Genomic DNA, 20387 nt, shown 5'->3' on the forward strand with positions numbered 1-20387 from the left:
ACCTTTACCTTTAAGTTTAACACTTCAAGCGTTAACACCATAATAAAAGGCTTCTTTACTATTACTAACAAGGCAAAAATTGCTAACTTAATTATTAAGCTTAATAAAAAAAACTATTTTTAATAAATAAAATTACTAAAAATTGGACTGCAAGGCTTTAACTCCTCCCTTTAATAGGTTTTTTAAGGTAATTACCTAATACCTGCAAAACTAGACCTTTATAACTTACAAGATAATAAATTTATTATAAAAACTTATTATAAAAAAGTAAAACTTAATAATAATATTAATATCCCTGTAGTAAAAATTAAACACCTACGCAAGAAAATTATTACACGTAATAAGGAATTAAAAAACACGTATAATAAAAAAATAAAGAAATATAATAAAAAAAGGTTTACAGCGCTTATAATTTTTTAAAATATTTATACTTTAGCTATTTAGGCAAACTTTTATACTATATATAATTTAAAAAAGGCTTTTAACTTACTTAAGGCCTTTTACAAGCCTTGCGGCCACGCAGCAGCTTATAATATTTAAAATAAGCTTTTTATAATAAAACTTATAAATATGTAAAATAAAACTATTTAGTTAAATAAATAAAAAAATGCTATTACTAAACTAAGGTATTAAGAACTTAAGTTACCCTTTTAAATAAAGGTTTATCTTTTTTTTACTATAATTTAAAATATAAAGTTTTATAAAGCTTGGATTACTTAGCTAAAGATATTTTATAATTTAATAGTTTATAAAATAAAAAAGGTATATATTTTCTTCTTGTAGTACGCGCAGCGTTGCTAAATAAAAAAAAAGTTATTTAAAGTAACTTTTAACATGCTATTTATAAATATAATAAATAAAAAAAATAAAAATAAAAATAAAAAGAAGTTAATTATTAACAAGATCTTTAAAAATAATTTGCTTATAAAAAATATTAACTTTATTTAGTATTATTATCACGGCGCCCTGGGCAATTACTTCCCTTTTAAGTATTAATTAATAAAGCAAACTAGTTCTCGCGGCTTGTAAGCATCCCATACTCCTAGCCCTTGTAAATAAGGCCGTGAAGGCTATTATAGCCACAGTTCTCCCGGCGCATTTAAAGGCCGCGGCCGAGGGGGGTTTAATAAATACAATAAATATAATAAATATAACTTATATAAATATAACAACTCCTGGAATCCCTCCGGAGCTTATTATACTAGTTAATAACTATATAATAGTTAAGCTAACAAGGTTTAAAGCAACACGTATAATTAGTGCCTTTACTAATAGTAATAATAATAGCAAGGCGCTCCTTAGCAACGCCAGCTACTATTAGTAAATAATAATTTACTATTTTTTTTTAACCATATTAATATAAAATATTATATAGCGGCCTATAATAGCACGGTAAAAAAAAATCTTTATTTTTAAATACTTAACTTAGGTTTATTATATTATATAACTCCTTTTTACTATAATTTTATATTTTTTATAACCTATATTATTAAGGTAAAAACCGCTATAGGCGCTTTTTTTTTTACTAAAAAATATAATAATGTTATAATTAATCTTACACTTTTAAACTTAATAATATATATTAAAACTTTTACTTTAAAAAATATCTAGCTGGCACCTGCGCTAGCTTATAATTTTATTTTAATATACTAGCTTGCTAAGGCGGGCGCGCAAATACTTTTAAATAAAAATAATAAATTCCTTTTATAAAATAGTAAGGCTAAAGGGTATACTATAATTTTAAATAATTACTATTATTTTTACATAACTAGTTAATTTTTTATAAAGCTTATAAATATACTAAAGGTTAATAGCTTGCTTACTGCTGCAACAAAGTTATTTTTTAATATTAATTTTAAAGTAAATTTAAAGCTAATTTTTATTAAATTAACATATTATTACTTGGCCCACGCGAGCAAGCAAAAAATATATTAAACTGCTTAAAATATTAAAGGCCTAAAGCTTAAAAAGGGCAGCCTTAAGTATTTTTATAAGCCATGCCTAATAAGTAAAAAATATTATTTTTTACTAGGAAATTGCCGCGAGATCTGTATAAAACCCGGAGATTTTATTTATCTTAATATTTATAAACTAATCTTTATACGCGGATATAATAAAAAACACTATTTTATAATATTTATAAATAATGTAACCTGTTTTTACTAGGTGTTTTTACTTTATAATAAAAATAAATTGCTAAAAAAGTATATTTTCCTAAAGAACTATCTTAAAACCTAGTATAATATTAATATAAAGCATGTTTATAGTAATAACACTAAAAAGCATGTTGCACTTGCTAAATATTTTTAAAATAAAGGTAAAATATAAAACCCAGCGCCTGCGTATAATCCTTAGCTTAATAATATTTTTAAAATTAAGAATTATTACCTTATAAAGCTGCTTATAGCAGTTATAATAGTATATTAAACTTTTAAATATTTTTAGGGGTATCTTATTCTTATAATTGCGTTTTTTTAAAATTATATTTTTAATAATTATATAAAAATATTACCTTATAAAGCTCTTACTAGCAAATAACCTAATACCTTAAAATAGCGTGCTTTAGGTTATAAATACTAGTATTTTATTTTTAAAAAAAAGTATTAAATAAAACTAGATTCTTACATGGCTAAAGGCTGCTTTATTAATTATTTAGACTTTTTTTATAAAGTTTATAATATTAAAATAAAGAAGATTAAGTACATGCGCGATATTATCTTTAAAAAAATTAATAATACTAAGTTACCTTAAGTAATTACCTTATATAATCTTAACGCCTTAACACATTAGTATAAATAAATTAATAGTGCTAAAAAGGCTAAATATATACCTGTAAAGTTTTTATAACTACATAATTATTTAAATAGACCGCAGCCTTAGTTAGCTTTATTTATACCTTAAATTCCTATATAAATACCTGCTAAAACGCCTATAAAGGCTCCGCCTATAGTTTAGGAAAGTGCTTATAACTTTAAAAAAAAATCCCTGCTTAAATAAAGAAGTATAAAGTAATAAGTATTTTACCTTTAATTACTACTAAAAATAATCTTAATAATGCTTGCTTTTTTTTAGATTCCTAATATCCACCTTTTCTTATAATAGAGGACATTCTTAATAAAGGAGATATATATAATCTAACTTTTATTAAACATAAGTATTATATTATAGCTAAGATTTATAGTTTCAAGCCCTTTAAACGCTTTACACATATTATAAAGCTATTTTAGTGTTTTAAAAAAGTACTAAATATAAATAGTATTTAGTTCTTTAGTATTAATCTTAAAATAAAGAATAAATTCCTTACTTTTCTTGCTACAGTGCCCCTAGTAATTACTAATAAGATTATATAGTAAATTTAATACTAAATTAACACTTTAATTATTACTACTATATCTAAATTTTTTAATAAAGCTATGCTATTTAAAGATCCTAATTTATTTAAGTTTAAACCTTAAATATATAAAAAGGCGCTTAATTATAAAAATACAAAGCTTTAGTATAAAGCGTGTTATAAAAAAATATGCTTGCTGCTTTAAAATAGCACCTGGCACGTTATTAATAAAAAAAAAAATATAAAGCTATTACTAACTTGCTAGGTTTTTAAACTTAAGCATAATAGTACTTATAAAGCATGCCTAGTTATAAAAGGCTTTAAGTAATATTATAGCAAGGATTTTTATAAAGTATACACTATAATAGCAAAGCCTATATTTTTTAAGGTATTTATTATATTTATAATACTTTTTAGTTAGCAATTATACTCCTAGGATATTATTACTGTATTTTTTTATATAAAACTTAAAAAGGTAATTTATATTAACCTTTTTAATGGTTATAAGTAAGCTAGTAAATATAGCCTTTTATTAAAAATAATATACGGCCTTAAGTAGTTACTTAAAAAATAGTATATTTTTTTTTTTAAAACTTTTATTTCTTTGGGATTTAAACACCTGCACGTAAATTATTTAATATTTATTAAAAATAGCCTGTACGTTCTTGTATATATTAATAATATTTTTATATTTTTTTAAAATAACATTTAGTATAAAGCTTTTAAGCAGGAGTTTTTAAAACTTTTTAAAGTAATAAATAATAGCTAAGTTAAAGATTACTTAGGCGTTAATATTTTATTTAGTATAAATAAAAATAAAATATTCCTGTTATAACACTCCTATATTTTTAAGATTTTTAAGTGCTTTAGCTTAGAGAACTACAAGCCTTTTCCCACGCTGTTTTATAAGAAAAAGGTTCTTAAAAATTATAATAGCTAGGCCTTTATAAATAATATAGCGCTTTATTAAGTTATAATAAAATACTTAATTTAGCTTATAGTTTATACGCGCCCTAATATTACCTACATAGTTTTTAAAATTATAAAGTACGCGCGTAATTTAAGTTAAAAATACTTAATTACTATTAAGTGTGTATATTACTATTTATGTATTACTTTTTTTCTTACTTTATACTACTTATTTAACAGAGGTGGCTTATAAGGCTATATTAACGTTAACTAGGCTGGCCCTTATTTAATAAAGGGAACTTTAATATTTAAATATGTTTTTAAACTTACTAATAATCTAATTTCTTGGGTATTAAAGCATTAGCTTAGTATGGCACTTTTTTTTATTAAATTAAAGTATATCGCGTAGGTATTTATAACTTAGGAACTTATTTAAATTTAATTACTTTTTACTAAGCTAGATATTAAACACCTAGATTCTACGCGTGTATATTTTTCTAGGCCTATAATTATTTATGCTAATAACTAGGGAGTAATTACTATGTTTAAAAATTTTAAATACCATGCTTAATTTAAGTATATTAATATTTACTATTATTTTTTTTACCAGGAAATATTAAATAAAAATATTAAATTTTTATATATACTAATAATAAAGCAGGCCGCTAACAGACTTATAAAGCTGCTTAAAAAAATAGCCTATTAGTGTTTTATTTAAATAATCGGCATAAAACACCTTACTATACTATAAAACAACTTTATACTACCGCTTTAAAAAACTAGGATAGCCTTATTTATTTACTGCCCCGGGCAAGGGGGGTGTTAAAAATCACTGCCCGTGGTCACGTGACCCGGGTGCTTAACGCTCCCGAATATCTTTATGTTTCGTAGCCACCTAGCTTAGATAGTTAGTCAGTCAATTCATTCACTTCATGGCTCATCATTCCTTTCCTCAGTGATAACAGCTTATGTAGACGCGAAGCCTATTAGATCTACCGCGAATAATCATTCTCCTGATCCGTCCGATCATTACACATGCCCTGGCTACTGGGTTACTGGTGAACTGAAATAAGAGTAACAAAGTATCCAGTCGTTGTTCAGCCTCGTGGATTTGGCCGGGAATGTTCCTGCCTCTTTATATTCCACTCACAGGATCACTATATTTGCAGCTAAGGCGTAGGCAATGCCTTTCTAACGCAAGGGTGCCAATCCAGATTCTCTCATCAGGTCAATCTCCAAGCATAAGCAGTAGATTCTCCTGATTCACACTCAACATAGCGATTATAGCAAGGGTTACTCTTTCTTTCTTCCCCAAGTCCACATCCATATAACCCATCAATGGTTTCACATCGAGACCGTGAGGCAACAAAACAAAGCTATTTTGTACTGCCGCGATGAGGACATCCTGATTAGCTGGCGTTCAAGGGAGCGCAGACGTAGCCCCAGTCCTGGACCTTCTTCCCGTGGTCTAGGTCTAGGGAACCTCTTGAGGCCCGGTTCCAGGCAGGAGCAAGTCAGGGTTTTATATGGCCGAGGTCTTTATTTTATTCAGGGATTTGCCTAGGCCAACGTTGAGGAAATCGCCCAAGACTCCCTCGAGGCCTTCCATGTTTAGGTATTCGTCTAGGTCACGATCAAGGTCTCCTTCGCCTGGACCTTGGAGGCATCCCACGTTTAGGTCTCTGTCAAAGTCCCGGCCCCCGTCAAGGCCAAATTGCCCTGGACCTTCGGTGAGGCCTCCGTCAAGGCCTTCCATGTTTTGGTCTTCGTCAAGGGATTCTTCGCCTGGCTTCTCGGCACGGACTCCGTTTAGGTCTCCGTCAAAGGAAAATTCGAAACGGAGGAGGCAGTCCAGTCTCGGAATGGGCAGATCACCCGGGGGTAAGCCCCCTGGTGGGAAGAGGAGAAAGTACTAGGTGCTGAGAGCACACCACTCCTTAACTTTGCTGCATTGCCTTTATTTACTGTCCTTTATCTAGAGGACCTAGACTGTGCTATTCGCTAATGCTCTAGATTGTCACTCTTTGGATGGCTGACACACTTGCTATCGCTTTTTGAACCCTGCAACTTAGTATTTGAGTTTTGAATGATAATCTGTTCTTGAAGAAATTGCATCGATGTTACCATGTAGTAAACAACTGAGTAAAATGGCAATAATTGAAGCGCTAGAACTTTGGCAGTATAGCACCTCAGCGAAGAAGAAACACCAATCCCTGCCATATCAGATATATTACCGGAATGTTGCTTCAACTCAGGATGGCGTGGTATCTCAGTGTTTGTTGCTGATTCACAGTAGTTAAGCGCTTCTGTTTTGTTCTTTCCGAATGCCTCTCACTTTACTTTTCTTTTGTGCCTTACATAGATAGGGTATGGTACACGTCATGCTCTTAAGTGTTGGGATGGAACTACTACCCAGGGCCACATTCTCTCAACAAGCAATATAAAAGGTTAATAGATCCCGAAGAGCTGCAACTATACCTAGGTAAGAAAGCTAGGGTAGGCTAGGGACGCCGCAGGTTGTTCTTAAATCTAAAATCTATACATACCCACAACCTCCTCAGGGGTAAGAGTGCGGTGTACTATCCTTGGACTGATAATTGATTATTTTGAGTCTCAAAAGTTGTTGTGGGCTGATTGTTGCTCTAGCTATGCAGCTGCCCTGTGATCTAAACCTGGAAGTTAGGACTACGAACATTTGAAGCCTGTAAATAGAAGCTATCTATTCACGCCGTTTCAAACTCCAATGGAAACTCATAATGCAGAGAACGCGAAGAACGAATGGTTGTAGGACGCGCCTGTCGCATCACCAGTCCACTGGTGTCTAGATTACCATAGTACACTATGGTACAATGCTGGCGCGATTGGAAGAGCCCTCCCGACTGCTTTCCAAGGTTGTTCCTGTATAGAGACTGCTATGGTGGTCAACCTGTGTACTTACATTTGAACGCGTAGAGGAATAGTGTATGGAACTAAGAAAGACATTGCATTATACACAAACGAGCTTTGTACTCACAGTGTATGTGAAACAATGGTTTGTTAGACTGATAAAATAAAAGGTCTTTGTCTCTGGTAACAAAGCCATATTATCTACCCTACCATAGTACTCTAGTTTATTATGGAGGACAAAGTCAGACATTATCTGGTCTTTGATAATAAAAGATGAAGGTATATATACATACCTTCCTGCAATAGTCATGACACTCGATCCCATCCTTACAGCACACGGAACCCTCCGTTCAAGCAGCTCTTTAAGGTTATTCAATCAATCCGCCCATTTCATCCCAACATCCGCAACCATGTCCTCATCCGACGAAAACTACGAAAACTACGACCTATTCAAAACCATGCTGAGCCAGGTAGTCCAGCGCCACGCACCCCCAGCCATCCCGACAGAAACGAAGACGAAAACCGCACCCAACGCTCCTGAACCAGGACTCGACCTCTACATCGCCATGTCCAACCGCAAGAACTGCCCGGAGCACTGGGCCCTCCTGCTCTGCGAACAGGGCGCCCCCCGCGGCAAGCGCTTCCACATCGTTGTAAGCCGCGGCCCCGACCTCAACAAGTATAAGTATCCCCCCTCCGTAATGATCCCCACGGTCCATATGAACAAGCGCATTGACAGCCAGTACATGCCAATCACGGAGAAACTGGCGACGATCTCCGCGGACGATGAGCTGAAGGTTTGGAACGCGCATAGGAAGGTCAAGCCGCGCCATTGCCAGCAGTATGTTGTTGCTCTCTTGGAGGAGCTGGAGCGTGGTGGGTTGGTGGGTAAGGGGACGGCGGAGAGGTTTCGGGCGCGGGTTCAGGTTTGTGTGTTTGAGGGGCCGGTGAGGAGGATTGGTGAAGGGGAGTGGGTGAGGTTGGAGGAGGAGTTGGGGTATACGGCTGCTATTGAGAAGGTGCATAGGATTCAGGGGTGGTTGAAGGGGTATACGGGGAGTGGGGTGTGGAATCTCGATTAAGTGCCTCTAGAGTCTAAGGGGTAGGGCTCTTTGTATGTTTGTCTTTGTTAGATGTTTTGGTTTTATTGAACTGGAGTTGCTCTTTTGAATAATGTTATAGTAGTGGTTCACGATATGGGCAATACACCTTGTACAAATAAAGTACTGCTATACTTTGGAGTTAAAGGGCCACGGCTACAGCGGACGATGCAAGATTACCTAGCTTAGTAAATATGTTTACTAGGATATAATGGTTTATCAGGAGGTGCCGGTTCCCGGTTGAACATCTGTATGTTTTTAAATTTGAGGTAAAGTTTAGGTGGTGGAAAGTAGAATACTGCCGTGCAGAATGTGTTAAGAAGCAAGATGATGTTGAATGGCCAAAGAATACATATTTATCAAGGCGAATAGTATCAGATGGCCTTTCTGCCGGTGCCATAGCCCTGCGGCTCTTATAGATTAAGGGCGTTGAACATCTAAAGGGCAGACTTAGGGCAAGCGATATTCTGACAAGCCCGTCGCTTTCGGCATGGTTGGCCTATGCTGAGGAGAATGAGGGCTGACAGTGAAACAGGATTCAGTTACAGACAAAAGTGCCAATAGTCAACTGGAAGCGCTTATTCTTGACAATGAATCTCATTGAACATTAAATGCAACTCGCAGCTCATTATCAACAATGCCATGCACTTTGTTGGCTAATAAGGGGACGGGAGGTAAAAGATGATTAGGTATTGTTCGGATAGTTGCATTATTGGAAAGAATACATAACGAAGAACGAACCTTTGTCTCCCCACTGAAAATGCCATGACAATGTGGAAAACCTTTGTATCAACAGAGCAACAAAGACAATATGTAGCCTTTCATACTTGATCAAAGGAGTATTGCATTATATAGTAGCCACTTCCCCCATAACCCTTACCATCATATCCCATCCATCTATTGCACCTGGTCAAGTCCAAGTGCAACTACCCAACACACACAAGCAAATACTCACCTATATACCAAGGTACGTACCCTAACTAACCAACCATGAACACAATCAAATACCTCTCCGGCATCCTCCAAGCCGAAACCACTGCCCCCGGACCCCTCGAACTCTGGATCGCCATGACAGACCGCAAGAACCAACCCGAGCACTGGGCCCTGATCCTCCGCCACCCCGGCTCAGAAACATGTACACGCCTGCACATGGAAAACGGCTACCCGCCCTCCTCATACACCCACCTCTTCGAAGACAACAAGCAATTCGACAGCTGGGGTCTCCCAATTAAGGAGAAGATAGCCACGATTTCGCGGTCCGACGAGCAGGAGATCCTCAACGCGGCTTCCGCTGTCCCGCCTCAGCGGTGCCAGCGGTATGTTGTGTCTGTGCTTGCACGCTTAGAGACAACAGGGAAGTGTCTTGTCCCGCAGGGGACAGCGAGGAGGTATGAGGAGATGGTGCAGATGGGTGTGTTTGAGGGGCCGGTGATGTCTGTCACGGACGAGACTTGGGAGGAGATGGTCGAGGATCTCGGGCATTATCAGGCTGCGAGGGCGTTGTTGGCGATTCAGGGGTGGTTGAGGCCCCTGAAGGATTCTGGTAAGGACGGGAAAGCGGATGGAGGGGAGGTATGTAAGGGAGGGTCTGGAAAGTAAGTACGGGTATGGTTAGTAGGATGCTTGAAAGAGGTACCTCTATCTACAGAATGCAATAAATTTGGTTGAGAGACGATGTGCCAGTAGATGTTCAAAATGTAGGCTTGAATTGAGCGGTGTGAAGAAAGAAAGTGTTTGTCTGATGTAACTAGAGGAATGGCCTAGAGGTTCTAGTCTATGGTAAAAGTTAAGAAGAGCCTTTGTACACTACCAGTATACATTGCAGTTGAAGTATCAATTACGGTATACCCAACTCTAAATTCATCATATGCCCAAAATCTGGAACAAAGGGGGATTAGACGCGAGGGTTCTCTCTTGGCCTCTCTCATTGACTACCTAAAAAGGAGAGGGTACAGTTGATTAAGTTCGCGCGTCATTTAATAGCTTTTCTCCCAAACCATGGCAACTTTGTGCCTGAGAGACCCGTGGACTGTGTTTCATGCTGTGAAGTCAGCTGACATTTGTCATCTGCTTATGTCAGCCCGGCAGCGGGCGCTGACAAATTTGCTTTCTGCAGCCAGGCCAACGCGTCTCAGTAACACCGCTCCACATTCATCAATGCTATTGTGAAAACTCGATGTCATGATCTTTGGAATCTTGGATAGCCATGCCTAAAGCGCCCCCTCGACGAAAACAACCTGCTCATAGGGGTGCCTCTGCTCCGTACCCGCCTACAACAGACGCCGATCATGGACCTACGAATGACGAAGGCCAACACCAAGCAGGAGGTCAACAACAAAGCACTCGAATCATGTCGCCACCTCCTGAAGCTCAACTGATAGAGCCAATGTCAGTGATAGAAAAGCGCTATAGGACATTCATCAGTAAGTACGCTTTCCATGCACCTACACTCCCCACCAACAATGGTCCAGGACTCGACGAACCCCACGACCCCCTCTGCTACGAATGCTTCCACCCAGGCCAACTCGTCCCCTGCGGGACCTGCCGAAAAGTCTGCCACGCCGACTGCATGCCCCCAGAAGCCCCGTGGACCGTCGACGCCGGCGACCCCGACACCTGCTACTGCCCCGTCTGCGTGAGCCTAGGGTGGAACAACAAAAAGCAACGCCCAACGCCCAACACCGCAGACAAGCCCACGTATGCGTCGAACCCGTGGTTCCCGCAGATTCTGACGGCGCACCCGAAGGCCCCGCCGGGGACGACGTATGAGACGTCGCTGATGCTGGACTTTGCGCTGAAGAAGTTGACGCCTGTTGCGAGGGCCGCCGCGTTGCCGGTTACGGGGGGGAATGAGGGCGTGGGCGTGCCGGTTGCGTCGGCGGCTTCAGCCTCCGCTTCGACTTCGACTTCCGGTGCGCCTGTGGCTGCAGGTGCTGCGCACGCATCGCCACTGGCAGTGTCGAGCGCGGGACCGGGGACCGTCAATGGGGGAACGCGCGGTAGCTTGATGCCGATATCTCGGAACAATAACACGGGTACGCCGGTGCCTGCTCCTCCTCCTGCTCCTCCTCCTGCTTCTGTTCCTGCGGCATCGGCGTCATTACCATCCTGGCGGAAATCCCGGTTTGATATATTATCCGGTGAAGTTGGGACTGCGCTTTCGGTTGTCTATAGAGAGCTCGAAGAGATTCCGTTGCTGCGACGGACGGCGGAGGAGCTCGAGTCGAAGTTGTCTGGTATGCGGCAGGACGTCAACATCTATAAGAATGAGATTGCGCTGCTCAAGAGGATGGGCGGCGGTACTCAGATGACAACAGTGACGGCGAGGAAGAATGATCTTGAGCGTGAGAATGTTGAGTTGAGAAGCCAGCTGGAGAAGTCGGACCAGGCGTTGAGGGAGTGGAAGGGGAAACTGGCTGGGATATTGGGTCAAAAGGTTTAGTTTGCTTTCTGGTGTTTGGTGTGTGTGACTTCTCTTGTTGTTGGTGGTACCTTTGCTGTTGGTTTACCAATCGATCAAAATGCTGTGTAAGGTTTATTTCGTACCAGCACTGGTAATTGTCATTGTTGATACCATTTTGTTATCTCGCATCTTCTGTCACTGAAAAGAAATGTGAAGCTTCTTTAGTGTTGGGTTTGTCACTAAACCTTCCAACTATCTTGATTTGCTATGGTAGTCATTTCCTCGCCCAACTGCTTAATGAGCACTTCATCTTTCACAGCATGTTTGATTATGCCCATCAAATCAATGATCTCTTGTAATCTGGTAGTAAAAGCCCACCATCCCATTATCAGGGACATCCACCTCGCAAAGGGTCAAGCGGACATCTTCATCAACATCCTCAAATAGCTTCGGTCTACTACCCAAAAGTACAGGAGCCAGCGTAAGAACCATCTCATCAATTCAGCCGCGTCTTAGAAACTCCTGTACCGTCTGGCGCACCACCCTAGCCCCCTCCTTGCTTAGTACCTTCTCGACTGCCTCCAGTGATGAAACCACGCAGGTAGCTCTTAGATATAAAACATCGTCATTATCGCAATCGATGGGCTGTGTAAGGGTTTTGCTGAGCACAAGCAGTTTCTTCACCGGATACGGCCACTCTGGTAGTCCATCGCAGACGTCGAATGTCTTGCGGCCCATGATGATGAAATTGACTTCTGCTATGTGTAGCTCGAAGGACGGAGTTGCTTTCCATGTTGAGGGGAGACATGGGCCTTGTTTGGTTTTGGTTGCGTAAGCCAGGTGATGTCGTGGTTTTGGCGCGATGTCCATATTACGGCATGCTCACAAGGGAATGGTCTCCGGATACCTTCTAGTACGTCACCAAGAGGAAACACGGACACGGCCTCCTGCCTTAAATGTCAGTCCGACGTCGGTGCCTTCCATTCAACCTCCATCCTCCCACCGGAAATGTAAGGAAAGTGCAATGAGTACGTAGAATAATAGTCAAAACACCCTCCTTGTAAGTTTTCCCCTCTGCTTCCAACCGTTACCCAACGTTCGCTGCATAGCCATCAGTTTCAGTGTTATCGAGTCTCTTGTTCCTGTCGTTACAGCTGCGCCAGTTACGCTATATCAGTACAGTTCCACTACAACAGACAGACACTTCAACTACGACAAACAGTCACTTCAACTACGACAAACAGTCACTTCAACTCAACACCACGACGAAGCAATAGCCATTCTCACCCGATTATCAACCGTAGCTACTTCCACTAAAACTACGACGAAGCAATAGCCATCTCACCAGATGATCCATCGTCTTGACGAAGCAATAGCCATTCTCACCCGATTATCAATCGTCGTGATTACCAAGCTACACGAAGCTTCTCGAACTCACCTGGTCATCCTCCTCCATTCCGAACCCGACCATCGTCAAAGCTTATTACCATGACATCCTTCCTCCACAACCCAACCGACGGCCCAACCATGCCATGCAACAGTTGGGTGATCACCTCCGGTTGCGCGCACTACGCCCGCGACCGCCATGTTTTCGTCACATACCGTCCATTTGGGCAAACGTTGGCGAGCTGCGGTGTCAACGGAATACACAATGCCTATGTTGCTGGAATCGGCACCGTCGAGATCCGTGTGCAGCCATCTCCCGATTCGAACTCAGGCTCACGGACCCTGGTTCTCGACAACGTCCTCCACATACCCCACGCCGTCTGTAACGGGTTCAGTCCGCTGGAGTATCACCATAGGAATGGCGGTTCACACCGGGCTATTGGTGGCATCGACGCCTCTTCCTACCCACTCTGGCATGCCGAGTCGTTTCAGCGCGGCTACTTGCACAGGCTGGTCCTAGGGGGCAATCTGCAGGCGAGTCCGCATGGGTTTGAGGTGGTTATGCTGGATCAGATGTATAAGTGCGCTTTTGATCTCAGCTGCTGGATCGATGCCGCCAGGGTTCAGCGGCATTGCGTCCGGACGAGCTCCGGTTTCTCCAGCTTGGGTTGATTCTTCGTCAGGTTGGTTCAAGTGCGTCCTTTGTTTCGTGTTCAAGTCTTCGAAGTTGTTGGATTGTTTGAATATTCTGTTGATCGTGTATCTCTTACGTTCCATGTTGCTATTGTCATGGACATTACAGGGCGGCGACCCTATTGCATTTCTACACTCTCTTTGCTAGGTTGAATACACCTCCATGATTCTTAAGACAAATGCAGTCATTCTCTATCTAGTTTGACAAATCATGCAGCGTGACAAAGCACCTAGAAGGTTCCCCTCAACCACTCGACCAGGGCCCCCTGCGCCATCGCCTGCCCGTACGGCATGCTCGTCAACGGAATGGCCCTGTAAAAGTCCAGTGAGTCACCCATGCCCGTTCCGAAGCTCGTATTCTGCAGCTCCCCGTCATCGTCAATCTTGGCCACCACAGCCCGGATCGCCTTCTCCGCGACCTCTTTGTACTCGACACCGATATACCTCTTCCGCACGGCCTTTAAGATTCCCCACGCAAAACCCGCGGTCGCCGAGGACTCGACGTAGCTATCTTCATGGTCCAGCAGCGTCCGCCAGTATCCGTCTTCCGTCTGCAACCGCTTGAGTGCTTCCACTTGCGCCACGAGCGTATCGATCAAATGCACGCGCACCGGGTCGGTAGGCTGCAGATCCAAAAGCTCGATGAACTCCGGAATCACAATCGTCACCCAGCTGTTCCCGCGCGCCCACCGCGCATTTGCAAAGTTGTGTCCGTGGCTCTTACTCTGGTCGGCGTTGAACTCCCACCCGTGGAAAAACAGCCCGGTCTTCGTGTCGAAGAGGTACTTGATATGGATGAGGAACTGCCTCTTCGCCTCGTCGACGTACTCTGGTCTTCCCAGAAGCCGTCCGATCTTCGCCAGCGGCATCACAGTCATCATAAGCGTATCATCCCACAGTTGCTGGTGGTGGTGATTCTCCGACAGATACGTGATGTGCGCCATTCCGCCGTGCGGCGTGCGCGGCAGCTCGTGCATCGCCCATTCCGCCCAGCTGTCCAGCCATACTAGGTACGCCGGGTTGTGCGTCTTCTCGTACACGTACGCGAGCGTCAGGAAGACGGCCATGGTGTTGATGTTCTTGGTTGTCCCCTGCGCCAGCTGTGTGCCGAACCATTGCTCGATTGTGGTGAGGAGCGTCTTGTCGCCTGTGATTTCGTAGTACTTCCACAGGCCGTACAGCCCGATCCCGTGCGTCCATTCCCACCCGTTCCAGGACTTTGTGTCGATGATGCGCCCGTCTTCGAGGTGCAGGAGGAATTTGCCGGTTGTGTCTTTGATGTTGATGAGGTTGGTAATGAGCTTTTTGATGTTGGTGTGGGCGGTTTCTTTCGTTAGGGTTGTTGACATTTTGGCGGTGATTTGATTGATGATGATCAGGATCAAAGAACTATTCGAAGTTGAGAAAGCGAGGAGAGCTCCTCGAGCTCCAATACATAACAGCAACCCGCTAACCCCTCGGCCCCTTCTCCCCCGCCTCCATCGGCGCTCGCCCGATCTGCGTCTCTCCGGCGGCACTGATACGTGGAAGAACCGCTGCCAATTCTCCGCGCGCACCGGGGTCTTTCTCGGGGTAGCCAGCACCGAACGAGCGCTAATGTCTGGGCAGGAACGCCATCTGCTGCCTCATTGGCAGGGTCCTGTGCCATGCCACGCACGACGAGAGTGCTTGACTGGGTCCCTCGGTGGTCTCGGGCCAATATTGGCTGTTGCCCCGGGCGGGGGAGCAGGACACCTGGGGGGCCGGGGAGACCCTGGACAGAAACTGGGGTAGCTGGCGCGACTCGAGGAGAAATCTCGCTTGGGCCGGTTGATTGACTACACAATGGAAGTAGACTAGGGCGGATGGTGGTCCGGTGCCAACAAGCGAGACAATAGGCGAGAGAAATGATAAAAGGTCATGGTCCCTTTTCCCTTCTCTCTCCTTTCTCCCCTCCGGTCACCCCTTTCACCCCTACCCCCTTACCTACGAGTCATCTTGTTTCGCAAAATGGCCGACAAGCCCGAGACCGCGACCGAGGAGGCGTTTGCGCCCGTCCCCGTCTCCAAGGAGTCCGCGCATGTCGAGCGCGTGCTGTCCGACGCCGAGGGCATGAAGAAGGACCACGTCGACCAGTCGCGCGTCGACAAGGAGATTGCTGCGTACGCGGGCCAGGAAATCATCGAGATCGATGAGGCCACCGACAAGCGGCTGCGGCGGATGATTGACAAGCGCGTGCTGGTCATCATGATCTGCACGTATTTCCTGCAGGCCCTCGACAAGGGGACTATGTCGTTTTCGTCCATCATGGGCATCCGCGAGTATGCTGGGCTGGAGGATGGGAATAAGGTATGCCGGCTCGCTTCCTGTTTCCTGATATGGGAGGGTTGGAGGTGGTTTGCTGACTCGTCCGTCTGCTCGTCGTAGTACTCCTGGCTCACGACCTGTATCTACATCGCCGTCCTGATCGTCGAGTACCCGACCAACTGGATCATCCAGCGCGTCCCGATCGCAAAGTATCTCGGCGTTAACATCATCCTGTGGGGCGCCGTGCTGGCCCTGCACTCCGCGTGCAAGAACTTCCCTTCGCTCGTGGCCGTCCGCACACTGCTGGGTATCTTCGAGGCCGTCTGCCAGCCTTCGTTCGTCTTGATGTCCAGCATGTGGTATAAGCGTCAGGAGCAGGCCGAGACCGTGACTTACTGGTACACTACCTCCCAGGTGTTCAGGCCATACACAAAAGCAGCTGCTAACAATGTGTAGGTACATGATGAACGGCATGCAGCAGATCGTCGGCGGCCTGCTGGCGTACTGCTTCAGCCTGATCGGCAACGACCACGACGTCAAGTCCTTCCAGGCCCTCTTCATGACCTACGGCTGCGCCTCCGTGCTCTGGGGCTTCTTCGTGCTGTGGTGGCTGCCCGACTCCCCCATGCGCGCCAAGTGCTTCAGCGAGGAAGACAAGCGGCTCATGGTCGAGCGTGTCCGGGCCAACCAGACCGGGCTGCAGAACAGGAAGTTCCGCGCGTACCAGATCAAGGAGGCGGCGCTGGACCCTCAGGTACCCACGCCCCTGTCCCTTCTTCTTTAAGCGGAAGATGCTAACGGCTACGTGTAGATCTGGTGCTACTGCGCCGTCCAGATCTTCACGACCCTGCCCACCAGCGGCCTCGGCGCCTTCGCCAACATCATCATCGCCGGCTTCGAGTTCTCCGTCCTGCAGACCCAGCTGCTCGCCATGGTGCTGGGCTTCTACATCATCATCGTCCTCCTGACATCCGCCTACCTCGTCCGCAAGACCGGCCAGAACCTCTACGTCATGCTGGGCTTCGTTATCCCGTACGTCCTTCCCAACACCCCCAACCCTGCAAGCCCTAACTAACTAACAACACAGCTCCTACATCGGCACAATCGTCCTCATGACCGTCGACAACAAAAACATGGGCACGAAAGTCGGCCTGCTGATCTCCTACTACATCACGCTCTCCTTCTGGTCCGCGCAGACACTGGGGCTGTCCATGGTCTCGCGCAACATCGGCGGCGCCACCAAGAAGTCCGCCGCCATCGCCGCGACCTTCGTCTCCTGGGCCGTCGGCAATGCCATCGGCCCCCAGGTCTTCCTGGACCGCGACGCCCCCAAGTACTTCATTGCCTTCGGCGTGCATCTGGGCTGCTATGTGTGCTTGACCATCTCCGTTATCTTTTTAAGGTGGTACCTGGCCCATCAGAATAGGAAGAAGGAGCGCTTGCTCCGCGAGGCGGGGCTCGATCCCAACGAGCAGAATCTGGCGCATGCGTTTGAGGATCGCACGGATCAGGAGAATCTTTATTTTAGGTATATTTATTAGGTTGCCTACGTTCAGGGTTGCTGTGGCGATTGTTTTGGTTCCCCCTGCCGGGGCTGTCTGGATGTGAAGGGTCTGTTGATACCACCTGGGCTCGGGGTTGAGTAGATAGCCCGGGATTTGCTTAGCTGAATGATACCTTGTGTGTTTGCTGTGGCTCTTGGTGTCGTTGTATACCCATTTCAGAACAGCGCGGTGATTCCTCTACGCCGTCCACCTCCGAACGAACCTGCGTAAGCATCAACTGGATAGGGTTTCCTGCCTCACCATGAGCTAGCATAGACAAGCCACCGTAGCTTAAAATGTTCATTATGCCACAACGCACCACGGCTGCTCTTGGTGCGCCTCGTTAACCATTGAAAGGAGCATTGTGGGTATCCTCGCACGTAAATAGACGGTACCTAAGTCTTCTGCTTGGCCGTTAGATGTGTATATGACTTAAATGGCAAGATTGCTCATACATCCGCTGCAACATTCTGGACACACCCACGCCACAAAACCCAATCATCTAAATGTAAACGCACATGTGCACATCACAACCGACTCGCCACCGCATCAAGCCCATACTCCTGAATCAGCACATCCGCGGCCGTCGCACCCGTCACATACGCCGTGGCCTGGGTATGGTTGTTCGCCAGCACAGGGACAACGCTCATATCCGCAACCCTAAGCCCCTGCAGCCCCATAACCCGAAAGCTCCCATCAACCGCCGCATCCTTATCGCCCTCCCTCCCCATCTTCACAGTCCCCGTCATGTGCCACGACGACGCAATCGTGCTCCGCCAGTGCTCGAGGATATCCTCGTCGCTTTCCGACGCCGGGCCGAGGATCATGCTGACTGTATCCTTCGCGAAGGCCTCGTGTTTCGTCAGCGCAAGGAGTTCACGCACGGACTCGACGCACACGCGCCGGTCGAATGGGTGTGCCAGGAAATTCGCGTTGAAGAGGAGTGGGACTTCGGGGTCTGATGACTGCAGCCGCACCTCGCCGACGCTCTGCTCGTTCATCAGGAATGCAAGGAGGCACACGTAGCTGTAGTCGCTTGTCAGCCCGGGGGCAAGCATATGCAGCGGGAACCCGGCGGAGATCTCGTAGTGCGGCACGGTCGGTTTGTTAAGGAACGCCTGCACGTCTGCTGGGAGGGCCGCGAATTCGGGGGAGCAGCTGACGGTCTCGCTCTTTAGCCAGCCCATTATCAGCTGTGCGCCGCGCTGCGCCCAAGGCCCGGACCCGTCGACGAGCCACTGTTTCATGGCGGCGTCCATGGCGGACTGGGAGCCGTAGAAGGCGTTGCGGTTGTTTGTGGAGGGGTTGCGGAGGAAGCACACGGGGACGAAGGGGTGGTCGCGCAGGCCCTGGCCGATGCAGGGGACGTCTTTGAGGATGGGGATGTTGAATTCGGAGAGGTGGGCGGCTGGGCCGATGCCGGAGTGCATGAGGATGCGCGGGGTGTCGAGGGAGCCTGCGGAGAGGATGACTTCTTTGCTGGCGTAGACTGTGTCTGTTAGCTTGGTCTACGGGTTCTACATGATATGGGGGATGCATACAGATCTCATCTCCAGCCTCCACACCAACCGCCCTCTCCCCCTCAAACACAACCCTCCGCACCGTCTTGCCCGTCTTAACCTCCAAATTCCCCCTCCCTTTGGCCAGCGCATCGTCAAGGACATCCCCCGCCGTGCTCCTCACCCCCTTGTACACCGAGTTAATCGCCATCCCCACCCCAATCGGATCCCCCGAGTTATGATCCATGTTCCACTTCACGCCCGCCTGCCTGAACGCCTCCATAACAAGCGGCAGATCCTCCTCCCACTCCTCCGCATAGCTGAGTTTCAGCGCGCCGCTGTCTCCATGCTGCTGCGGGTCAGGCGCCGCAAAAGCCCGATACGCCTCGTTGGGAATCCGCGTGTCGAAGGCCTCGATGTCCCTGAACCGCGCCTGCATCCGCTCCCAGTTGAAGTTCTCATCGCCCACGATCTCCGCCCAGGCATCGTAGTCGTCTTTCGCGCCGACCGTGTAGATCCCGAAATTGATCGCCGACCCGCCGCCGACGACTTTCCCCCGCGAGTAGTCGATTTCGCGCCCGTTGCAGTGTTCTTGTGGTGTTGTTTTGTACCCCCAGTTTATGCTCGGCTCTTGGAACGTTGTCCATCTGTTGCCGGAGACGCGCAGGGTGCGGTCGTCTTTGCGCGGTCCGGCTTCGAGGAGGAGGATGCGCGGTTGGGAGGCGCTGAGGGAGAGCTTGGAGGCTAGGGCGGAGCCGGAGGGGCCGCCTGGGAGTATTATTAGATTGTTGGGATGGGTATAGATTATAAAGGGAACTCACTCCCGACGATGATAAAGTCCCAGGTTTGGTTGTTGGAGGACATTGCGCTATGTTCTGCCCGTGGCTCGAGACGGCTGGAGGGTTAGCGGTAGAGGTGTCAGTTGGTCAGAAAGATCGCCGACGATGTCCCAGAGCTCTCGCTTATATACCCTGCTTGAACTGGTCCACGGTAGCACATGTCTTCCCTCGCACCGACATTCCCATCCTAACCTTCGCCCGGCTGATCAGTGATCACTGATCAGTGATAAGACCCCTGCTAGCGCCATCCAAGTCGCAGCCTGAGACACGACACGTTGCGCAGGCCATACCGTCCACCTGTGCATCCCCCTCGGTGCCCGGAGTTCCGCCGCAGACACGCAGTCCCGCACGAGGTTACGAATCGAGCAGAGGATCGCCGCAGACTGGGGCCCGGTCGCAGTCCGCGCTGAGGCGGGCCCGATCCGGCGGCGGGGGTGACTGGTCGTTCTGCGAATGGGATGGAGGTTTCCGTGAGGGCAGGGCACTATCTGGGGCTAGATTGTTAGGGCCG

The 20387-nt window shown here is 45.9% G+C and overlaps 6 protein-coding genes across 6 annotated transcripts; 4 read left to right on the plus strand and 2 right to left on the minus strand.

The window, feature by feature from the left end:
• Positions 1–7536: 7536 nt before the first annotated feature.
• DSM5745_03574 (uncharacterized protein) lies at positions 7537–8208 on the plus strand (the record flags this gene model as incomplete). The annotated part of the gene is made up of 1 exon (XM_026745590.1): positions 7537–8208. The coding sequence occupies one exon, from the start codon at positions 7537–7539 to the stop codon at positions 8206–8208; it is 672 nt and encodes a 223-aa protein (XP_026606456.1).
• A 1008-nt stretch (positions 8209–9216) lies between these two features.
• DSM5745_03575 (uncharacterized protein) lies at positions 9217–9825 on the plus strand (the record flags this gene model as incomplete). The annotated part of the gene is made up of 1 exon (XM_026745591.1): positions 9217–9825. The coding sequence occupies one exon, from the start codon at positions 9217–9219 to the stop codon at positions 9823–9825; it is 609 nt and encodes a 202-aa protein (XP_026606457.1).
• A 607-nt stretch (positions 9826–10432) lies between these two features.
• DSM5745_03576 (uncharacterized protein) lies at positions 10433–11668 on the plus strand (the record flags this gene model as incomplete). The annotated part of the gene is made up of 1 exon (XM_026745592.1): positions 10433–11668. One exon carries the CDS (start codon positions 10433–10435, stop codon positions 11666–11668), a length of 1236 nt encoding a protein of 411 aa, XP_026606458.1.
• Positions 11669–13938: 2270 nt separating this feature from the next.
• On the minus strand, positions 13939–15057 carry DSM5745_03577 (glycoside hydrolase family 88/105 protein; the record flags this gene model as incomplete). Its single annotated transcript, XM_026745593.1, has 1 exon — positions 13939–15057. The coding sequence occupies one exon, from the start codon at positions 15055–15057 to the stop codon at positions 13939–13941; it is 1119 nt and encodes a 372-aa protein (XP_026606459.1).
• A 640-nt stretch (positions 15058–15697) lies between these two features.
• On the plus strand, positions 15698–17535 carry DSM5745_03578 (putative 2-ketogluconate transporter; the record flags this gene model as incomplete). The annotated part of the gene is made up of 5 exons (XM_026745594.1): positions 15698–16036; positions 16115–16392; positions 16451–16748; positions 16806–17026; positions 17082–17535. 5 exons carry the CDS (start codon positions 15698–15700, stop codon positions 17533–17535), a joined length of 1590 nt encoding a protein of 529 aa, XP_026606460.1.
• A 530-nt stretch (positions 17536–18065) lies between these two features.
• DSM5745_03579 (GMC family oxidoreductase) lies at positions 18066–19901 on the minus strand (the record flags this gene model as incomplete). Its single annotated transcript, XM_026745595.1, has 3 exons — positions 18066–19027; positions 19080–19805; positions 19859–19901. The coding sequence occupies 3 exons, from the start codon at positions 19899–19901 to the stop codon at positions 18066–18068; spliced, it is 1731 nt and encodes a 576-aa protein (XP_026606461.1).
• Between the last annotated feature and the right edge of the window lie 486 nt (positions 19902–20387).

This window comes from Aspergillus mulundensis (genome assembly GCF_003369625.1).
Source record: "Aspergillus mulundensis strain DSM 5745 chromosome Unknown scaffold_2, whole genome shotgun sequence".
In the NCBI taxonomy this organism is placed as follows: Eukaryota; Fungi; Ascomycota; class Eurotiomycetes; order Eurotiales; family Aspergillaceae; genus Aspergillus; species Aspergillus mulundensis.